The 19,634-nt window shown below is 40.2% G+C and overlaps 1 protein-coding gene across 1 annotated transcript in view; it reads right to left on the bottom strand.

The window, feature by feature from the left end:
- SP3 (Sp3 transcription factor) overlaps positions 1 to 19,265 on the bottom strand; it is a 56,130-nt gene extending 36,865 nt beyond the window's left edge. Inside the window, exons 1-4 of the mRNA XM_030803068.1 lie at positions 18,571 to 19,265; positions 17,812 to 17,957; positions 17,177 to 17,299; positions 7,638 to 8,997 (exon numbers count right to left, since the gene is read on the bottom strand). Of these exons, the coding sequence (XP_030658928.1) occupies positions 7,638 to 8,997; positions 17,177 to 17,299; positions 17,812 to 17,957; positions 18,571 to 18,577 (1,636 nt within the window). The 5' untranslated portion in view covers positions 18,578 to 19,265. The remainder of the gene's footprint in view (positions 1 to 7,637; positions 8,998 to 17,176; positions 17,300 to 17,811; positions 17,958 to 18,570) is intronic.
- Between the last annotated feature and the right edge of the window lie 369 nt (positions 19,266 to 19,634).

Genomic DNA, 19,634 nt, shown 5'->3' on the forward strand with positions numbered 1-19,634 from the left:
TATTTCTTCAACACAAGAAAATTCTTAGCCATTATTTCATCAAACATTGCTTCTCTTGCCATTCACTTTATTCTTTTTTTCTGAAATTCCTATACTGGTGGCTCTCAATCTATCCTCCATGTCTTAACTGCTCGTTCATTACCTCTGTGTGGTATTCTGGGTAAATTCCTAAGCATATTACTATTTGCTCAATCCATTCTAAAGGTTGTCTTTTTTCTCCCCAAAAAACTTTTATGTTTCATCTAAGAGAAAGCACTACCAGTTTAAAAAAAGAGAGAAAAACACTGACATGCCTTGAATTGCAAGATGCACCCCAATTTCAAAAATTTGTCTTAGAATCAATGAAATGTGTTTCTCATGTACAGGATTTGATTGTTTTTCCATATTTATTGTTTTTGTTTCACTTCTTTTCTACAGATGCTATTGCTTCTTTTATCTCACCGACAACTGCAAGCATACTGATTTTTAAAGTCTTTAACAGAATGTTTTATTTTCTTTAATCTGACATGAATTCATCTCCTAATTGTTGATTTTATAAGCTATCTTTCATAGATTTTGCCTTCATGTATTTTGGAATTTAGGTTTTCAGGATCATCTTGAATACAATTTTTTTCTTTCTTTCTCAGTATTACAATTTTGGGTCTGGCATTTCTGCAAGCCCCAGAACTCATATATAACTCTTGTAAGTAGTAATACTGGCTGTATCACAAATCCAAACACTCAGCTAACAGTTCAATGGTTCAGATTGGTTCAGATGTGGTGGTCGTAAGACTGTGCTGATGTCCTCCTATTTTCCTGCATCATCGTCTCATCTCTGTAAATCTTCATTTAAGTCATACCTCAGGATAACAAACAGCAACAACTTTTTGTAGCTCCCCTTTAACAAAAAAGAGCCCTACTCCAGGCTCTTGTTTTCAGCAATGAATCTAACTCTGGGCTTTTCTGCATGTGGAGTACTTTTATCTATATTAATAGCTAATTAAATAGGATGTAATTCTTGACCTAAATACTTAGCAAGTATATACCCTTATCCAAGGTTTTGCCTTCCACAATGGTTTGTTACCCATAGTCAATCACAGTCTGAAAACATGAAATTAAAAATTCCAGAAATAAAGACTTCATAAGTTTTAAATTACATGCTATTCTTTGCACTAAGAAATCTCATGCTGTCTCATTCCATCCCACCCGGGACGTGAATCATTCCTTTGTCCAGCCTATCCACTGTACATGCTACCCACTCATTACTATATAGTAAAAATCATAGTGTATATAGGGTTTGGTACTCCCTGGAGTTTCAGGCATCCAATGGGGGTCTTTGAACCATCCCTCACTGATAAAGGGGGGACTATTCTATTTTCATCCTCCTAAAACTAAAAATTAAGCAATATTGTAACAAGTGTATATGCAGTATAATTATGACAATATTTTAAAATACATGACACTAAGTCTTATTCCTAAGAAATTAGAGAAAATTTCACTTTCTACATTAAATATTTCCAAGTTTTTGTTTTCCATATCAAGCATGTATTACTTTTGTAAGCAGATCAACTTTAAGTACAGAAAATACATAATTAAAAGACTCAAAATTAATAAACCAAAAAAATTGTTGGAAAATCAGAATATGAATAGGTTTTCCCCAAGCATTAAAAATCTTAATTTCTAAAATTTAAAGACCATAGCATGCAATACATATGTGATTCACAAATGAAGAGGAACTCAGACATAACCAAGCTAAGTGGTATGATACCTAAATAAACCATCCTCAGGTTATTTTTGATAAGACAACTTTGAAGTCTACAGAAAGCAACAGTGTAAAAGTCTTACACAACAACCTTTTATGTTGTGTAAGGGGGCAAAAGGAGGTCTACCAATTACTTAAAATCAGCACAGATCATAGTCATCACATTTTGTCTATTCTTTCTGTAACTAAAAAGACCACATTTCCATCATACACTCCACTTTTCAAGCAATAGGGTTGGCCTTTTAGCAGTATTTGTGCATTTCTATAATCAACCAGTTCTGACAGTGATCCCTTAGGTAAAATCAGTAAGGATTTATCTTTTACCTTGTTAGAATCACAAATAAAAATGTTTCAGAAGACATTTCCTCCACTTACCATGTAGAAAATACTTTATTCAAGGCTAGTATCTTTACCCCCAAAAAGGAAAAAAAAATCTGAAATAAAAATAATCAGAAAAAGGGAAGAAAAATACAATACTGATATAAATTAAAGAGCACACTGCCAAGACACTATAGGATAGTGAAAAGAACAAAACCTAGTTGTGAAGCCTTGGCCAGTTACTTTCCTATCCAACCGTGAGAATAGTAAATAGATTAATGTGAGAAAGAATTATATGAGATAATACACCTAAAAACACCTAAAGAGTACCCGATACAGTAGGAGCCCATAAAAGATCAATCCCTCTCTTTTGCCTGTCAATCTTTAAATACTTAAATATTAAGTTAAAAAATCCTGCCTTTTGTAAGGCTTCTATTTTCTCTAATAAAAAAAGATAGCTACCAGTTAACCTGCAACTATCCAGTTTTTCATGAATAATGGGGAATTCTAAACATTAAGTTGTTTGCTTTTAAGAAGAGATGACTTCTATAAACTCTTCTTCCAACTTCAAACACCTGACTCCATTTTAAATGTGCCCAGTCTTGAAAGATTAACCGTATTTTAGTTAAAACAAAATCTGATAGAGGACTAAAGTTTGAGAGACTGAATTAAGTCTTGGCTTAAATTTGGGGGAAATTTTGACATTGGAAAGATACATAAATTCATCCTTTGCCTCCTCTTACCCAGTTTCAAATACACAGCAACAATAAAGTAAAAATGAGACAACAATGAAGTTTCCTAAAACAGCATGCATTTCTCAGTGGGCCACAAATGGACAGAAATATGTAAGATTAGTAAGGTTTCAGCTTGGCGCCTGATGTTTCCAGGAAGATGGAGATTTGGCTTCTAAAGGATAAGTAGTAGTAAAAGTACCCCAAAAAAGAAGGGAACAAAGTCAGACTTACTGCTTAAAACAGGCTGGAGTAGAGGTTACTTTTGTTAAAAGGGTCCTTTAAACTTAACAGAAACAAACAAAAAGGCAAGTTTCAGAGCCCTGGTTAAAAAAAAAAAAAAAAAAAAGGTACTTTCTCCTTTGTTTTGGGAAATTGTTACATTAATGTCATGCTTATCAAAAGTAAAGTGCAGGCTAGGCACAGTGGCTCATGCCTATAATTCCAACACTTTGGGAGGCCAAGGCAAGAGGACTGCTTGTGCCTAGCAGTTCAAGACCAACCTGGGCAACATAGCGAGATGCCATTTCTACAAAAAAATTTAAAACTTAGCTGGGCATGGTGGCGCTAGCCTGTAGTTCTACACATTCAGGAGGCTCAGGCCAGGAGTTTGAGATCACAATAAGTTATAATCATGCCACTGCACTCCAGCCTAGAAGACAGAGACCCTGTCTCTTAAAAAAAAAAAAAGAAAAGAAAAGACAAACCAAGGATGTCAAAGTTTTCAGCATTTTCATCTGGGCATACTACATGTTAACACTGAAACAAATGTTTTGCTCTGATTTTCTGGAGAGAAAAAGCATCTTAACATGATATATATCCCTTCTTGCCAATTAGATAGTATACCAAGAGAAAGTTTATATCCTCAAAATGAATTTATTACTAAATATGCTATGTCTTATCCAGCATTTTTATTCTCACTTGCTTTAACTGTTACTTTCTCAAATAATTTCCCCGTTCCTTTAAAATCAGGACAAAATTCAAATTTAATGGCTTTCTGGAGTATTTATTTTACCCTTCCTGGGCACCATTCAATAAACTAAAATTCCATTTTGTATTCAATATACACAGTGTTTCTATTCTGATAACATTTGAAAAGAAATTACGTTACTGAAGAACTTAGTGCTTTATACCAAGTTCATTTCATGACCAACAGAAATCCACAAAAATCAAAGTTTCTAGATTATTTTCTAACACCTATAGAACTCTGTAACATTAATTTTGTACACACATTAAAAACTGGTTTCTAAAAACTATCTTTTATGTCTTTAGTAGTCTGTCATCTAACTCTCAAACCTTTTAGTCTCAGAACTCCTTTCCAAACTTACGTATTACTGACGTTCACAAAAAACTTCTGTTCATGTAGTACATGTGTATATTGATATTTACTGTATCATAAACAGAAATTTAAATTTAGTTCATTTAAAAATAAATCCATTACACGTTAACATAAATTAACATTTTATGAAAAACATTTTTCAAAACAAAAAAAGTTTAATGAGAAAACCATGTTTTACATTTTCACAAATCTCTGTAATGTCTAGAGTGAATAAAAGAAGACATTTAAAGTCTCATATCTGCTCCTGCACTCAATCTCTTGCAATATATGGTTCGGGCTGAAGCATATGAAGAGTATCACAGATAATGTACCTGAAAACGGCAAGAATAACTTAATATCCTTTCAGCCAATTGTGGGTTTTCTTTGAATACTACACCAAACTTAACAGGTGGCAGTTTCTTAAAGTTCAGTCCAAATGTGGAATCTGACACTACCTGTAAACTTTCTACACTGTTACTGGTCTATCTCGCACTTTGAATGGATCTTTTACTCATGCATAATTTTATAATATAATGAGTTGAGTCATTTGAAAACTGCCGGTTCACTGAACTATCATACAGATCTTCCAAGTGTTAGTACATTTCATTAAAATACAGTATCAAAAAAGCTTTGTTAGTATCACTACCCATCTCATCGGAAAAATATTAAGTATTAAGAAGGTATCAAGCTCATAATAGATTTGAGTTTTCTAAAATTCTAATTTTCACTGGAAAGCACAAATTTTGTCAGCAGCAGCAGCAAATGCTTTCCAGTTTTTTTCCTTCACGTGACAGGCTCACTTCATTTTTTTTTTTTTGAGGAAATATCTGTCACTCAACTACATTAATCTCAACACCACAGCTTATCAGTCATTCTTTCAAGTAAAAACAGCATTTGATGAAAATAGCATCTAGTTCGGCTTGCAACTCACAGAACTGCATAACTGAGGAAAAAAAGTGGTTTTTTAAAGACAATTCTTATTTTGATATGTAGCAAAAATGCTTTATTAAAGCATACTTCCCATTTCATCACAAAGAATACTACAAAGATATGCAGTAGGAACTACAAACCAAAACCATAAAAAGATACCATTTCATACCCACTAGGATGGCTGTAATCAGAAAGATGGGCAATAATAAGGTTGGTGGTGCTACAGAGAAATTGGGACCCTCAACACATTGCTGATGAGAATGTAAAACGGTATGGTCTCTTTGGAAAACCGGTTAAACCCAATTGCCATATAACCCAGCAATCCAGTCCCAGGTAAATACCCAAAAGAAAACATTTCCACACAAAATACTACCTATACAAATGTTCACAGCAGCATTATTCATAATAGCCAAAAAGTGGAAACAACCTAAATGTCCATCAGCAGATAAATAAAATGTGGTATATCCATACAGTGGAACAGTATTCAGCTATATATAAAAAAATGAGGTACTGACACATACTATGACACAGATGAACCTTGAAAACATCATGCTAAATGAAAGAAACCAAACACCAAAGGCCACGTATTGTACAATTACACTGATACAAAATAACTGGCAAATCCGAAGGGACAGAAACTAGCATAGTGGTTGTCAGGGTCTGAGGGGAAGGGAATGAAGAGTGACTGCTAAAGAGTACGAGTTTCCTTTTGAGGTAATAAAAATGCTCTGAAATTACATAGTGATGATGGCTGTACAACTCTATGACCACAGTTAAAACCAGTGAATTGTATAAAGAGTGAGTTTTACGGTATGTGAGTTATATCCCAATAAAGCTATTATTTTTTAAAAGACATGCAGCCGTCAAGGGTCAAGATTCAGTAAATATCTTTTCTTACTGGTTCATCAAGGTCATTCTTCAGTGAAACTCGGATTTTTAACTGCAAGTGCATGGTCACGAAGAATACAGCAATAACTATTACCGTTTGCTGTCACTGCCTTGATTTATGCTAAGACACAAGCAGTTTTATCCACCACCACTGAAAGTGTCAACACAGAGAACAAGGCAAACAATTTCTTAGTGTGGCTTGATGTGAAGGCCCTCTGAGAGCGTCTCAGGGATATCCAATGGTCCAGAGATCACATTTTAAGAACTACTGCTCTAGGCCAGGAGCAGAGTGGTGGCTCACGCCTGTAATCCCAGCACTTTGGGAGGCCCACGCCTGTAATCCCAGCACTTTGGGAGGCCGAGGCTGGCGGATCACTTGAGGTCGGGAGTTTGTGACCAGCCTGGCCAACATGGTGAAACCTCACCTCTATTAAAAATACAAAAATTAGCCGGATGTGGTGGCGTGCACCTGTAATCCCAGTTATTCAGGAGCTAATCCCAGTTACTGGAGGGGCTGAGGCACGAGAATTGCTTGAACCCAGAAGGCAGAGGTTGCGGTGAGCCAAGATCACACCACTGCACTCCAGCCTGTGTGACAGAGTGAGACTCCATCTCAAAAAAAAAAAAAAAACCAAAAAAAAACTACCGCTCTAAACCAGTTACAGAAATCCTAATCCCAACCCCTAAAAAAAAATAATCACAGCTTCAGAAGGCTCAAATGCAATTAAAGGACTTCCAAATACAGATCTGAGGTTCTAAGACCATTCCAATTTTCTAAGCATGTATCACAAATTTATCAAAAGAAAAAAGGTAATCTTTAAATGGTGATGGGAGTTATGTCAATCAGTTCAGTTAAAGTGTCCCAATTTAAGAGTTTAGAATCACTGACCTGGTGAAAGAATGTTAGTAATACAATCTCCACAGAAATCCAAATACAAAACAGAATTAAAGTAATAAAGTTCAGGATTTACTGCACAACAAAACATTCAACCAAATGTCATCTAGACAGACAACATTAATAGGGTAAAAATGACACTATCTCTTTTTAAACTTAATTATTTACTTCTTATACAACATTCAAAGAGTAGACTTCTGAAATGTCTACCCATACTATTGACAACTATTTCTAGCACAGCTAAGTTTAATGCCCACTATCACAGAATCAAAGAATTCTTGGTCTGGAAGGTCACCTAGACAGTTACTTAGTGCCAACACCTCCATTTTACACAACAAGGAAACTGACTTTGCAAAAGAAAAATAACTTGGTCAAAATCACACACCTAGCAAGTGGCTGAGGCATATTTACTCCCTGTACCATGTTTTCACTATTCCAACCTGACTCCTCAACCAAATATAATGCATAAAAATTTTAATTCACATCACACTAAGGCCAACCAAGACACCCTACCTGCCAAATAAAAATTTTATAATGCCTGACAATATCAATCAGATGTCAAAACAAATATAAAGAAAAAACTATAAATGCAATTGGCATAATAGAAAAATGAATCACTAACTTCAAAACCTACAAATTTTCAAAGAATAATTTGGAAGATACTTTGATGTCTACTTTCATACAAACATATTTTCATACAAACATTGATCGTTACTTCTAATGTGAGCCTGATGCTGATAAATACCTAAAGCAAAAAATTTCCCTCTATGTATTATCACTGAACTTACTGATGGCATGACATAACTTAAGACTCACCTGCAGGACTGTCAGCATTCTCTCCTGGATGTAGCTGTATACCAGTAGAATCTATAGAGTTTACTGTAACTGTTTGTAGATTTGGCAACTGACCAGTGCTTAGACTAACTGGAGTTGAAGTGAAGGCTCCACCTGCCGCAACTTGACCAAGTGTGAGGGTTTGAACAGGCGTCAAAGTTATTTGCTGGGCAGCAGTATTCTGTATTTGCAAATTCTGCAAGTTCTGGACCCCTTGTACTTGAAACGTTTGCCAAGTTACCTGTCCAGAAGGGGTCACTGTCTGTGCCTGAATTAAAAAGGTTCCAGGATTCAGCTGCAACTGAAGATTTTGCAAAGCCTGTGGTGATATATTTTGACCACTGGCTTGCACACCATGGATTGTCTGTGGTGTAATACCTTGCACAATTTGGGCTTGACTGGTTGGCTGCTGAGACTCTTGAAGTTGTAGATGCTGTACAACAGGCTGTGCTGTAGAAACCTGAATATTCTGTGCCTGTGTCTCTTCAGAAACAGGCGACTGGATATAATTTCCCTGAAGATCTGAAGAATGAACTTGCCCACTAGATGTAGTCAAGCTATTTGTGTTTTGCTGTAATATACCTGTACTATCTATCGTAACAGGCAACTGTGATGAAGAGGATGTTGGCACAAATAAATCTGTATCAGTATTAGTTTCATTAATATCAGGAGAAACCCGCTCACCAGTCCTTTCTGAATTGTCTGAACTATCCATAGCTTGTCCTGTGTTTATCAAATGTCCATCGGCATTAATGCCTGCAGTCATTGTCTGAGAACTGCCCGAGAGTCCCAAAGAATCTAGATCGACACTATTGATTGGTACAAACGTAATATTTCCTGGCAGACCAAGAGGCACATTAGCAACTACTTGGGTTTGACCAGGAAAAGATGAACCACCAATTGCAACTCCCTGAACCTGGACTTGACCAGTCTGTGGTAGGAGATTCTGGATGTTAGCAGGAGGTGTTCCAGAGGCAAGTAAGGTTTGATTAGAGCCAGGAATGATCTGAATTTGACTGCTTTCTTGATTTATACCCCCATTATCTGAAGAGCCTGTGAAACCAATTTGAACCTGCTGACCATCTGTTGACTGGATCTGTGGTATCACTTGATATTGAACATTGGACACTGTACCATTTGATGAATCTGATCCTGGTGCAACGGAAAATATTTGTTGATTCTGCAAATTCTGAAGAGGAAGAACATACTGCCCACTTGAAGTAGCAGCACTTGGAATCTGTACTAGATTACCAGCTTCATCTTTTATAGTTGTAGGTGTGGCTGACAAAACCTCCCATCGGTTTGGTGCTCCTCCTAATTGTGCAGAAGCCAAATCACCTGTCTGGATGAAGAATACAAAAAGGTGATATATTTGTGGTATATTTAAACCAACCCTCAAAAAATTCTAAAAACTGGTATAAATCCTACTACCTGAAAATTCAACTTATCTTAAAATACAATAGAGTTCAAATACAGTAGCAGTACTATATGAACTACAATAATTATCACTTCCTGTTTTGTTACTGCAAAGACAATTCATCCTATTTGAATGGGATAAAAAAAATTCTCAGAATGTTCATCACAACCACAGACCAATCTTCTAGTCCTGCATCTATGATCTCTAACACTATACAGTTAAAATACGAAACAGTGGAGATGGCTATGACTAAATCAGGTGCATTATATTTGTGTATAAAAAGGAAACAGCATAGTGTATAAAGTCATCCGAGTTAGAAAAGATTTATTATTGCTATAAACCTAAAATCAAATAATGAAATCTACTCTTTTGTGGCATCTATTAACATACTCTAAAGTAAACTCATGGCTAGGGCTATTCCATTAAGCTATCAAACTCTTTACTTTTTCCATGAACTAACGAAAAATAAAGACCTTAAAAAAACTTAATGAGAAAAAGTCATTGCCCTGTGACCACATGACAACATAGCCCCATTTGAAAGGTTTTTCTAGGATCAGAAGCTGGAGCATACACACTGTGACTTTACTTACTATTCTAAGTTTTCAGGAGAATGCCTGGCATATACCTTTTGTATGCTGGTGTATGTCTGGCATTCTTCTGCAAACTTAGAATAGTAGGTAAGGCCACAGTCTGTATACTTCTGGACCTGCTAGAAGCTCAGTTATCATCCCCATAGTTTATGGATTAGGCAAGATTGGAAAAAACCCAATGTAGAAAAGCAGAAAGCAATAAAACCCTACATGTCAATGTCCAAGAGTAGATTTTTTTAAGGGAATAATAGCAATAATGTCTAACATTTAAGGTTTTCTTTTATATGCCAAGTACTATGAGAAGGGTTTTCAGGATTATGTAATTTACTCCTTAAAATAATCCTATGAGATAGGTATTATCCCTATTTCACAGCTGAGAAAATTGAGGGACAAAATCACATAGCTATCAAACAGACAAGACAGGATTTAAAACTAGGCTAAGCTTAACTCCAAAACACAGGCCCTTAAACACTGGATCATATTTGTGTCATTCCTACCCCCAAGACCAATGGCAAAGACACAGGGAATAAGACCTATGTAATTTATCATCAAAATAAAGCCATCCTTCTCCTACTTCCTTCTAGATCTACCTGTGAGTTCAGTAACTCCATGTATCATTAGACAATGGGAACATAAGCCTATCTAGCCCAGAATTGTCAACCTAAGATCCATGATTAGGCTTCAAGGAAGCCCTTTAAAACAGCATGCCAACTTTCTGACAAAGTATTAATACAATTTGAGGGAGAGAAAGATAATCTAGGGTTTCATTATATTCTCAACGGGAATTTCAATGGGACCATAAAAATCAGTTGAGACATACACAGTTCTCTCAACATAAACCATTCCATAAAACTTAATGCAGATACGATAAACAAAAAAACCTTAAGTTTCTTAAAGAAACTCACTACCTAATTTTCATGAAGACATAGTTGAGAAATATATACAGTTATTTCGGTGGATGAACCACAGTTAAATGACTCAATTCAAACATTTGAACGTAATTTACCAAGATGAAATACACGAGTAAACCCATGACATACAATCCCAATCGTCAAATGGTTCACTGTCAATCCAAGCAGACATACACACACCCATGCTAATACAATGTGAAAAGTAGCATAGACTAGTCATATGATCAAAACTCTCTGTGGAAAATACAAGATTAAAAAAAAGATTTCATATAGAGATATTTTAAAGTAATATTAGAATATAAGACTTTCCTGTAGTCAGTTAAAAAAGAGGCACTAATAAAAGCACAGAAACAATAAAATCACAGACAAAAAGAAACCCTAAATAATAATATGCAGTTTGGAGTTGGAGAAAAGATCCCAAAAAAGGCTCATATTCATAGAGGAAAGTAATGGGGACTAGGTATTTTTATCAAGGCTTGTAAATGGCTTCACAGATCACTAAATGTTTGGACTTTATCCTGTAGATAGTGAGTGAAAGCTATAAAAGGTTTATAAGCAAGTGAGTGGTGCAATCACATCTGTTTTATAAAGATAAACTGAGGCTCAATGAAGGAGACCAAAAGAAAGAGAGAAGAGACTAAAGGCTGAGAAATTGTGGAACCCAATACAAATCTCTAGGCCTGAACTAAAATAGTGATCTGTCTTAAATACACTTAAATTATATTTACTAAATAATTTTAAAATGAAGGATCAGACATTAAAGTCACATGTCACTCTGCAACTTCAATCAGGTATGGAAATTACAATGTTAAGTCACCTTTCCTCACATTACAGTGACAAATGTTTCATTTCGGTCTCTTGGCATTTTAAGTAAACTACAAATATTTAAAAATATATACTAAAATCTACACTAAAGTGTGTCTAAAATCCAATCTTTATCTTCTTAAGGTTATTGCTCACCTGGAGGATCCACTGAAATTTTTTCTGACCAGCATAAAATTTACAAGTATTGAACTTTTATCAAAGAATATAGTAACTCAGACACAAATTAATATTATAATACTGGCATTTTGTCCCTTTTCCTTTCTTTAAAAAAAAAGTCAAATTTATAGCATCTAAAGTTTTTTTTTTTTTACAAAATAGTAATAAAGGCAGATATTCAACCATCATTGAACAGCTTTCTAGTCAAGAAATTCCTTAAAAATAAATACAGCTAACTCAAATGACAAATCTGAGTAAATATTGCCCAAGTCATCCCCTCTCCAGAAGCTAGATAAAAATAAACTGTAGTGCCATTTTTCCCAGCAATTCAGGCCATTAATTGAAGGAAAATCTCTAAACCTAGAGCAAAGTGATGTATTCCGAACTTTTCTGAATAAGCCTGAAATGAAAAGCATTATTAAAATAGCTGTGAAGCACAACGATGGGAAAAAAGAAGCAAGAAAAGGGACTTTTTTAATTTAATAAATTTGCAGTTTTAAAAAAATTTGCTAAATACCCTATTTTCTAAATGGAATGGAAAAAACACATTGAATCAGAAAACTAGATGATTTATGCTAAAACTACACTCACACATTGAATCAGAAAACTAGATGATTTATGCTAAAACTACACTCGACAAAGAATATATTACACAAGAAAAAAAAGCTCAGAACTGAGTTCTAGTTCTGGCTACACTGTGGAATTGTGTGAGTTAGAGCAACTCAATTTCCTCATGTCAACAACTGGAAAAACAATACCTTGCAGGGTCATAAGAACCAGAAGAAAAATATTAGATTTTATCAACTGTTGAGCACTGTGTAATCCCAAGATCATTGTGATTGCTAAGATTATGAGAATAGATTTGAAAAACATCCATTAAAATTAGCCTAGCACAATTCCCGGCACTCAGTAAGATCAATATATATTTACTGAATGAATAGTTATTTTACTTTAAAATCACGCAAACACAATGACAGAATGGATCAAAACAAATTTTGAGGTATTAAGAGCCTTCTATGAAAAAGTCTAAACCAATTTTAAGCCTATTTATTTCCACAATTCCACAATGAATCAGCTCCAAATTATTTCAAAACTACAAAGCCTTGTAAAGCACAATCATTTGTAAAACAAATTTCATCAGCAATATACCACTAAAAGAGATAAAGTACAGTAAATATCAAATGGGAGAGGAATAAATCAGAAAATCATCTGAGACCAAAAAAAAAAAAAAAGTTTGAAAAATGTTTGATGTTAGACTACTGGAAACACTACAGAAACAAAAGAATAAAAGGAGATTTAAAAGCATACAACCATGGCAGGGCCGGTGGCTCACGCCTGTAATCCCAGCACTGTGGGAGGCTGAGGCGGGCAGATCACTTGAGGTCAGGAGTTCGAGACCAGACTGACCAACATGATGAAACACTGCCTCTCCTAAAAAGACAAAAATTAGCCAGGCATGGTGTACATCTGTAGTCCCAGCTACTCGGGGGCTGAGGCAGAAGAATGGCTTGGGCCTGAGAAGGCGGAGAATGCAGTGAGCCGAGATTCCGCAACCGCACTCCAGCCTGGGTGACAGGGCGAGACTCAGTATCAAAAAAATAAAAATTAAAAAAGTTAAAACAGGTAACCTAGATGAAAACTAGTATTTGGTTTAGAAGCAAGATAATCCTCTACATAACTTATGTCTACATAAGTTTACAAACCAAATTAAAAATCCACCAGTGTTTCTCTCAGTACCTAATATTCTTACCGGACAATTAACAAACAAAACCTAGACGGGTGGATCCTTTGAGTCTAGGAGTTCAAGACCAGCCTAGGCAACATGGCGAAACCCTATCTCTACAAAAAATACAAAAATTAGCCAGGCATGGTGGCATATGCCTGTAGTCTCAGCTACTAGGGAGGCTGAGGTGGGAGGATCAATTGAGCCCCAGTGGTTGAGGTTGCAGTGAGTTGTAATCACACACCTGCACTCCAGCCTGGGAGACAAAGCAAGTCTTTCTCAAAAAACAAACAAAAACACCATCTAACATGAATGTTGGCGTTAGTACGGTAAAAAGTTGTAACTAAGGCACTCTAAGTCTCTCTACATACAAATATACCTGTGGAAACGGAAAAAGAAAAAATTCACACCACCTATTACATAGCATTTGGAAATGATTATTAACTTGGTTCCCACGAATGCCTTTACGAAAGCCAGAAATAGGAAAGGAAGGAGTGTAACTGGAAACAAAAACAAGTTTTTGGGAAGCTGAGGTGGAAACAAACTAAGAACTTAGGCAAATATTCAAGTTTCTTAAAATCTTCAAAGAGCACTAGAAGAACTGAAACAGACTTCAAATAGAATTACCCTACCCAATGAATTAGTTACAATGACAGCACAGGTCTTATTTTAAATAATGGCAAAATAACTTTTTTGAAGTAAGCTATTACTTATTTTTTAGCTCAACGTTTATGTGCCAAATTAAGGAACACTAAATTTACAACCTAAACCAAAGATCAGGCAATCACTTTCACAATAGTCACTTATTTTAGGCCAGGCGCAGTGGCTTACGCCTGTAATCCCAGCACTTTGGGAGGCCAAGGTGGGCGGATCACGAGGTCAGGAGATCGAGACCATCCTGGCTAACACAGTGAAACCCCGTCTCTACTAAAAATACAAAAAAAAATTAGCCGGGCATGGTGGCACACGCCTGTAGTCCCAGTTATTCGGGAGGCTGAGGCAGGAGAATGGCGTGAACCCGGGAAGCAGAGCTTGCAGTGAGCCGAGATCGTGCCACTGCACTCCAGCCTGGGCAACAGAATGACACTCTGCCTCAAAAAAAAAAATAAATAAAAATAAATAGTCACTTATTTTATTCCACTGAAGTAAAAATGAAGTAAATTAATAATCCACAAGTTCACATAAACGCAAACTGGTCAAAGTTAATACTTGCACAAAGGTCTACTTTTTTCTATTTCCTGGTTTACTACTAAAATTAGCCACAACTTAAGAAATTAGCCACAACTTAAGTACAAAGGAGCGTTGCTATAAAACCATCTTTCAGAGTCCATGTTGTAGGACATTATATACGAGACTGCTTTGTGACTAGACTTCTTCAGCAATGTACTGTGGGCAACCAAACACCCTTGGCTAGGATCCTCTTTTATGACAAATTCCAAATTCAAAATCCAAATATTAAAAACAATCTTCAGCACAGTTGATTGGCTTTTCAAGGCCCTTTTAATCTCAAAATACCAAGCTAAACTGGCATAAAGTTAATCTGTATGTGTATATTTCCATTTGTTTAAACACAACAATATATATGCAATGTGGAATCCTGGACTGCATCCCAGAAGAGAAAATGGACATTAGTGGAAAAGCTGGTGAAATGCAAACAAAGTCTAGTTAGTAATGTCATACCAGTGTTCACTGGACAAATGTATCATCATTATCCTAACATTAGGGGAAGCTGGATGAAGGGTATGAGATGACTCAGTTCTGTATTTCCAACTTTTCTATAAATTTAAAATTATTCCAAAATACAATTATTTAAAAACACAGCTATAACCTCTCATAATTCCCAGTCATTTGAGTAATAAAAGATTATCTAAGCCCATGAACTCATGTGAATTTCCTTCCTTTTCTAAGATGTGCTGAAAAAATGTCTTAAGTTCACATTTGCACTGGAAAAATAAATTTTTAGCAAATTTTCTATTTGCTAAGGCAAATACACACAAGCCAGTCTTACCAATTTTACTCAAAGTGAAAAATCTTGGGTGCAGGTACCAGACATCATAAATATATGGTTTGGGTTTTTTTTAGGCAAAACTATTTTCATTTTACTATGATTGGCAAATCATGATGTATTTGATTGATAAATCTCAGATTTATCAGATTGATTCTAGTTCATCTGGCAGAATATGTGTTGTCAGGAGTGATTTGGTAATTCAGAGAAGCAGCTGAAGCAGCCTGGAAACTTCCCTACAAGTATATGGCCACAGCTGGCTAAGGTTGGAGACAGTATTCTATCCTTGGGCCTCAGACTCACATATATATGTACATACACATATTTTTCACCCATACTTCCTTACTTCTCCCCTCCCCCATCTGTAAACTGATATCTAAACTTTACACATTACAGTTACAAGAAAAGTTCTGTTCCATTTGAAATACAAAAAAGATCAGTAGAAGCAATCTGCTTTTTAATTTTACTTATGCAGTAGTTTTTTAAGATACAGTCAATTTGTTTTGGCACTTCGGAACTAGAGGGATACAGTTCATAAAAAAATCTACCAACCCTCAGTGAAGCTGAAATGAGGTGAAAAAAAGGCGTACCAATCCATAAATGTATTTAAAAATAACAATGCCTAACATAATTTTACATTTTTACATCTTAATCCGCTTATGAAAAAACAAGACATTAAAACTATTCACATCCCCTATAACGAAGCACTAAAATTACAAATCTATTTACCAATAATAGCCTAATACTGGTTTAACTTAAAAAAAAAAAAAAATACCTGGACATACTAAGCATTTGCTGTAGACTATACCAAATACCAAACTTCTGTCTTCAGTGACTATTCAAAGTGATCACTCCACAAATCAATTCCTATGATCCACCACACACACACACACACACACACACACACACGAGAGGGTTTTCATTATTTTAATAGGTGAACAAATCTACACAACAGTGATGATCCAAATGTAAAATTCACAATTAACAGTCTAAAACTGTTCCTATCCTATTTGTATTAACCTCTCATATAACACAGGCGAGCTCCTCCCCTTGCCCCAGACACTGAAAACACTACAGAAAGAATCCCACCACATCTTACCTGACTAGCAGTCGTAATAAAATGAAAACATACTTTTGCCAACCAAATTCAACTGTAAGTACTGTACTACTAGTATGCATGTAAATACAATTCCTTACATATACTTTTCTAACACTGATAGTCATACTCAGTTTCAAAAGCTAAAGTACTATCTAAGCAACTTGCTAATTTCAAAGGCTGCTAAATGTTTCACTCGCCCCCCCTTACAAAAAAGAAAGTCACTGCAAATTTTAGTAGTCTGCAAAAACTAAAATTCAACCATTTTGAATGGTCACTAAAAAAGCAAAGAGTGTTCACTCCTGCATACAAAAGGGTAATTCAAAGAATAAACCCTTTTTTTTAATAATGTATGATTTAAAGCAGTAAGATCCTGTAACTTCCAAAACAAAATGCTCCAGGTTCAAAAATACTAAAAACTAAAGACACTGCCTCTAGTTGATACTATCTATGGCCGATAGGCTGTGCTTGAAAATTTTGTAGTGTTCAGCGAAGGAGTTTTCAGCACTGATATGAATTGCTCAAACATCCATTTTGGAGTCCTCTACCCCCGCCCTCTCAGACTTCATTTTGTGAAGATTTTGCGCGAGGTGCCGCAGTGACAATTTCGAGAAAGCCTGGGCTGGCTTCAGATCCGAACAGGGATGCGAAAGAGCAGGAAAGGGCGCCCTGGAGCCCAGCGGCCCGTGCGGGTCGGGGGAAGCGCGGGCGCCGGGGAGGCCTTTTGGGCGGGCGCGCCACGGGTCCGGGATGGCGGGCGCCCGGCCTCGGCGGGGGCGGGCCGCGCGCGGGACTTACCGCTCCGGCGGCGGCGGGGGCCCCGGCTGCGGCGGCCGCCTCCTCCTCGTCGTCGCCCGGCGATGGCGGCCCTATCTTGCTGCAGGTAGCGGCCAGCAGAGCGAGCGGTGACGGCTGAGTGTCCTACCCCCAATGGGCGGGTTCAGAGAGGGAGACAGGGGGAGGGGGTGGCGGTTAGGGCCGGGCCGCCGCTCGCACAGGAAGTACGACTCGGTCCCCGCCGACTGCGCCCGGGCGAGCGCCAGCCCGCACTCTCCTCCTCCTCCTCCTGGTCCCGCCGCCGGCCCCCGCCTGGAGTCCCCCGCTCCACGCACCCCGGCTCCCCGGTCCGCGGGCAGGCGGGCGGCGGGCTGCGCGCCGGGCCTCCGCCTTCCGCCCGGAACCCACCCCCAGGAGGGCACGCTGGGGCCCACACTCACACGCGCACAAAAAGGCGGCAGGCGGGCGAGGCGGGGCGGCGCGGGCGGGGTCGGAGCGTTGGCGCCTCGGGCGGGCAGCTCCCGGGGCGGGGGGAGGGGAGTGGAAGGGAGGGGAGAGGCGAGGAGGGAGGGGTGAGGCGAGGAGGGAGGGGAGAGGCGAGGGGAGGAGAAAGCGGCGCGAGGGGGGAGCCGGGCCGGGGTTCAGCCGCTCCTCACCTGGGCCGCCGCCGCCGCCGCCACCGCGCCGTTTCCGTGCTGTTGCTGCTGCTGCAGATACTCGCCGTGGCCGCCGCCGCCACCGCCGCCGCCGCTATCCACGTCCAAGGCAGCCATTTCCTCTTGTTTCACGGGCTTTTCGGGAGCTGCAGGCACAGCGCGGGGGGGTGGGGGTGGGGAGGAAGGCGGGTGGCGGAGAGGGAGGGGGCCCGCGGGCCGAGGCGAAATTACTCCCAAAGCCCGGACCCAGGCCCCTTCCCCTCCCCCACCCGCCCCCCGGCGGCGGCGGCGGCGGCGGCTCCCTCCTCCCCTCCTGCTGCTGCCCCCGCCCGCCGCTGCCTGTAACCCTCCTCCTCCTCCTCTTTCCCTCCTCCTCCTCCTCCCCGCGCTGCCCCTGCCCCCTCTCCTCTCCTCCCCTTTCCCTTCGCGCCGCTCGCTCTCACTCGCGCTCGCTCCTCTCGCACCGTCAGTCACTCACACACGCCCGCCCGCGCCCGCACACAGGGGGATGCGCTCCCGGCGGACCGGGCCGCCCGCCCCGGGGCCTGGCGGGGAGACGGCGTTGCTGGGGCTTCGGGGGTGGACGGTGGCTGGCAGGGAGGGGAGGGAGGCGCAGGGGAGTGCAGCTTTCTGCCTCTCACAGACACTCGGTCGCACACACGGGGCCAGGACCGGCGGCAGCGGCCCCGGGCTGGCTGTGGTCGGCGGCAGCGGCGGCGGCGGCAGCAGCAAGGGTTGCTCTCTCTCGGCTTTACGTACCGGTCATAGTGTGTTTAGGGCACCTCAGGCGGGGCTCCCCGCCGCCTTACACATGGTGAGGAGCGAAGGCGGCGGCGGCGGGAGAGGATGCGGGAAGCGGCGGCGGACACGGCCGGAGCGGTCCGGGGATTTTTTTTTCCTATTTTGATTGACTGTGCGGGAAACACAAAAGGTGGAGCCTCCAGCCCAAAAGGGGGGAAGAGGGTGACAGCCCGCCCGGAACTCCCGCCCCTCTTCTTGGCCCTCATTCGCCGCCGTGCTGTTCGTCGGCTGTGCTCATTGGTCCAGGTCCCCGTCCGTCGGTCTGCCAGGCGGCGCGCTTCCTGTTTGCCCCCGGGTGGAAGGGGAGAGACAATGAGCGGCCGTGGCAGCGTAGGTTTCCGAGAGCGGCTACGGCTTGCCGGTTACCCCGCTGTGCCCGCCTCTCTCGCCGGCTGCCGCTGCCAGGCCCGAGGCGCAGGCCTCCTCCGCCTCGCAGGCGATCGGAGCAGGCCTAGCCAAGCTGTAGGGGAGCTGAGCTGGGGAGGAAATTCGTCCCCGGTGACTCCTGCTCCACTGGACGCTTCCTCCATCCCGGCAGCAGCCTTGGCCGGATCTCCCCAGGGCCTCGCGCTCTTGGAGCCACCGCTTCCCTGCGCTGCCAGGAGGCCACCGCCGCTCAGCCCCGGGGCTGCTGCTGCGGCCGCTGCCGCTACTGAGCAAACCAGACCCGCCCCACGAGCCGGGGGGGAGGGAGCTGGTATTAGGGGAGACACCCCCTCCGAGGCTGGAGGAGGATTTTTCTCTCACACATCCAGCTTTCTGATTCACAGTCACAGCCATCTCGCTCCCAGCCCCCTTAGCCCAGCTTTCCAACCGGTCTCCGACTTTCACGTACCCTGAAGGCAGGCATTTAAAGCAAAAAAGAAATCTCAAGTCACCTCACATACGGAAGGAGAGTTTTAATTTTGGCCAGTGGCACCAAAACGGGCACTTAAAAGTATATTTCATTTTACTTGTGGTATGTATATGTATTCAATGGGGCAGAATTCTGTGTTTTAAAAAATCGGTCACATAATCATTTG

The sequence above is a fragment of the Nomascus leucogenys genome, chromosome 22a, assembly GCF_006542625.1.
Source record: "Nomascus leucogenys isolate Asia chromosome 22a, Asia_NLE_v1, whole genome shotgun sequence".
Lineage (NCBI taxonomy): Eukaryota > Metazoa > Chordata > Mammalia > Primates > Hylobatidae > Nomascus > Nomascus leucogenys.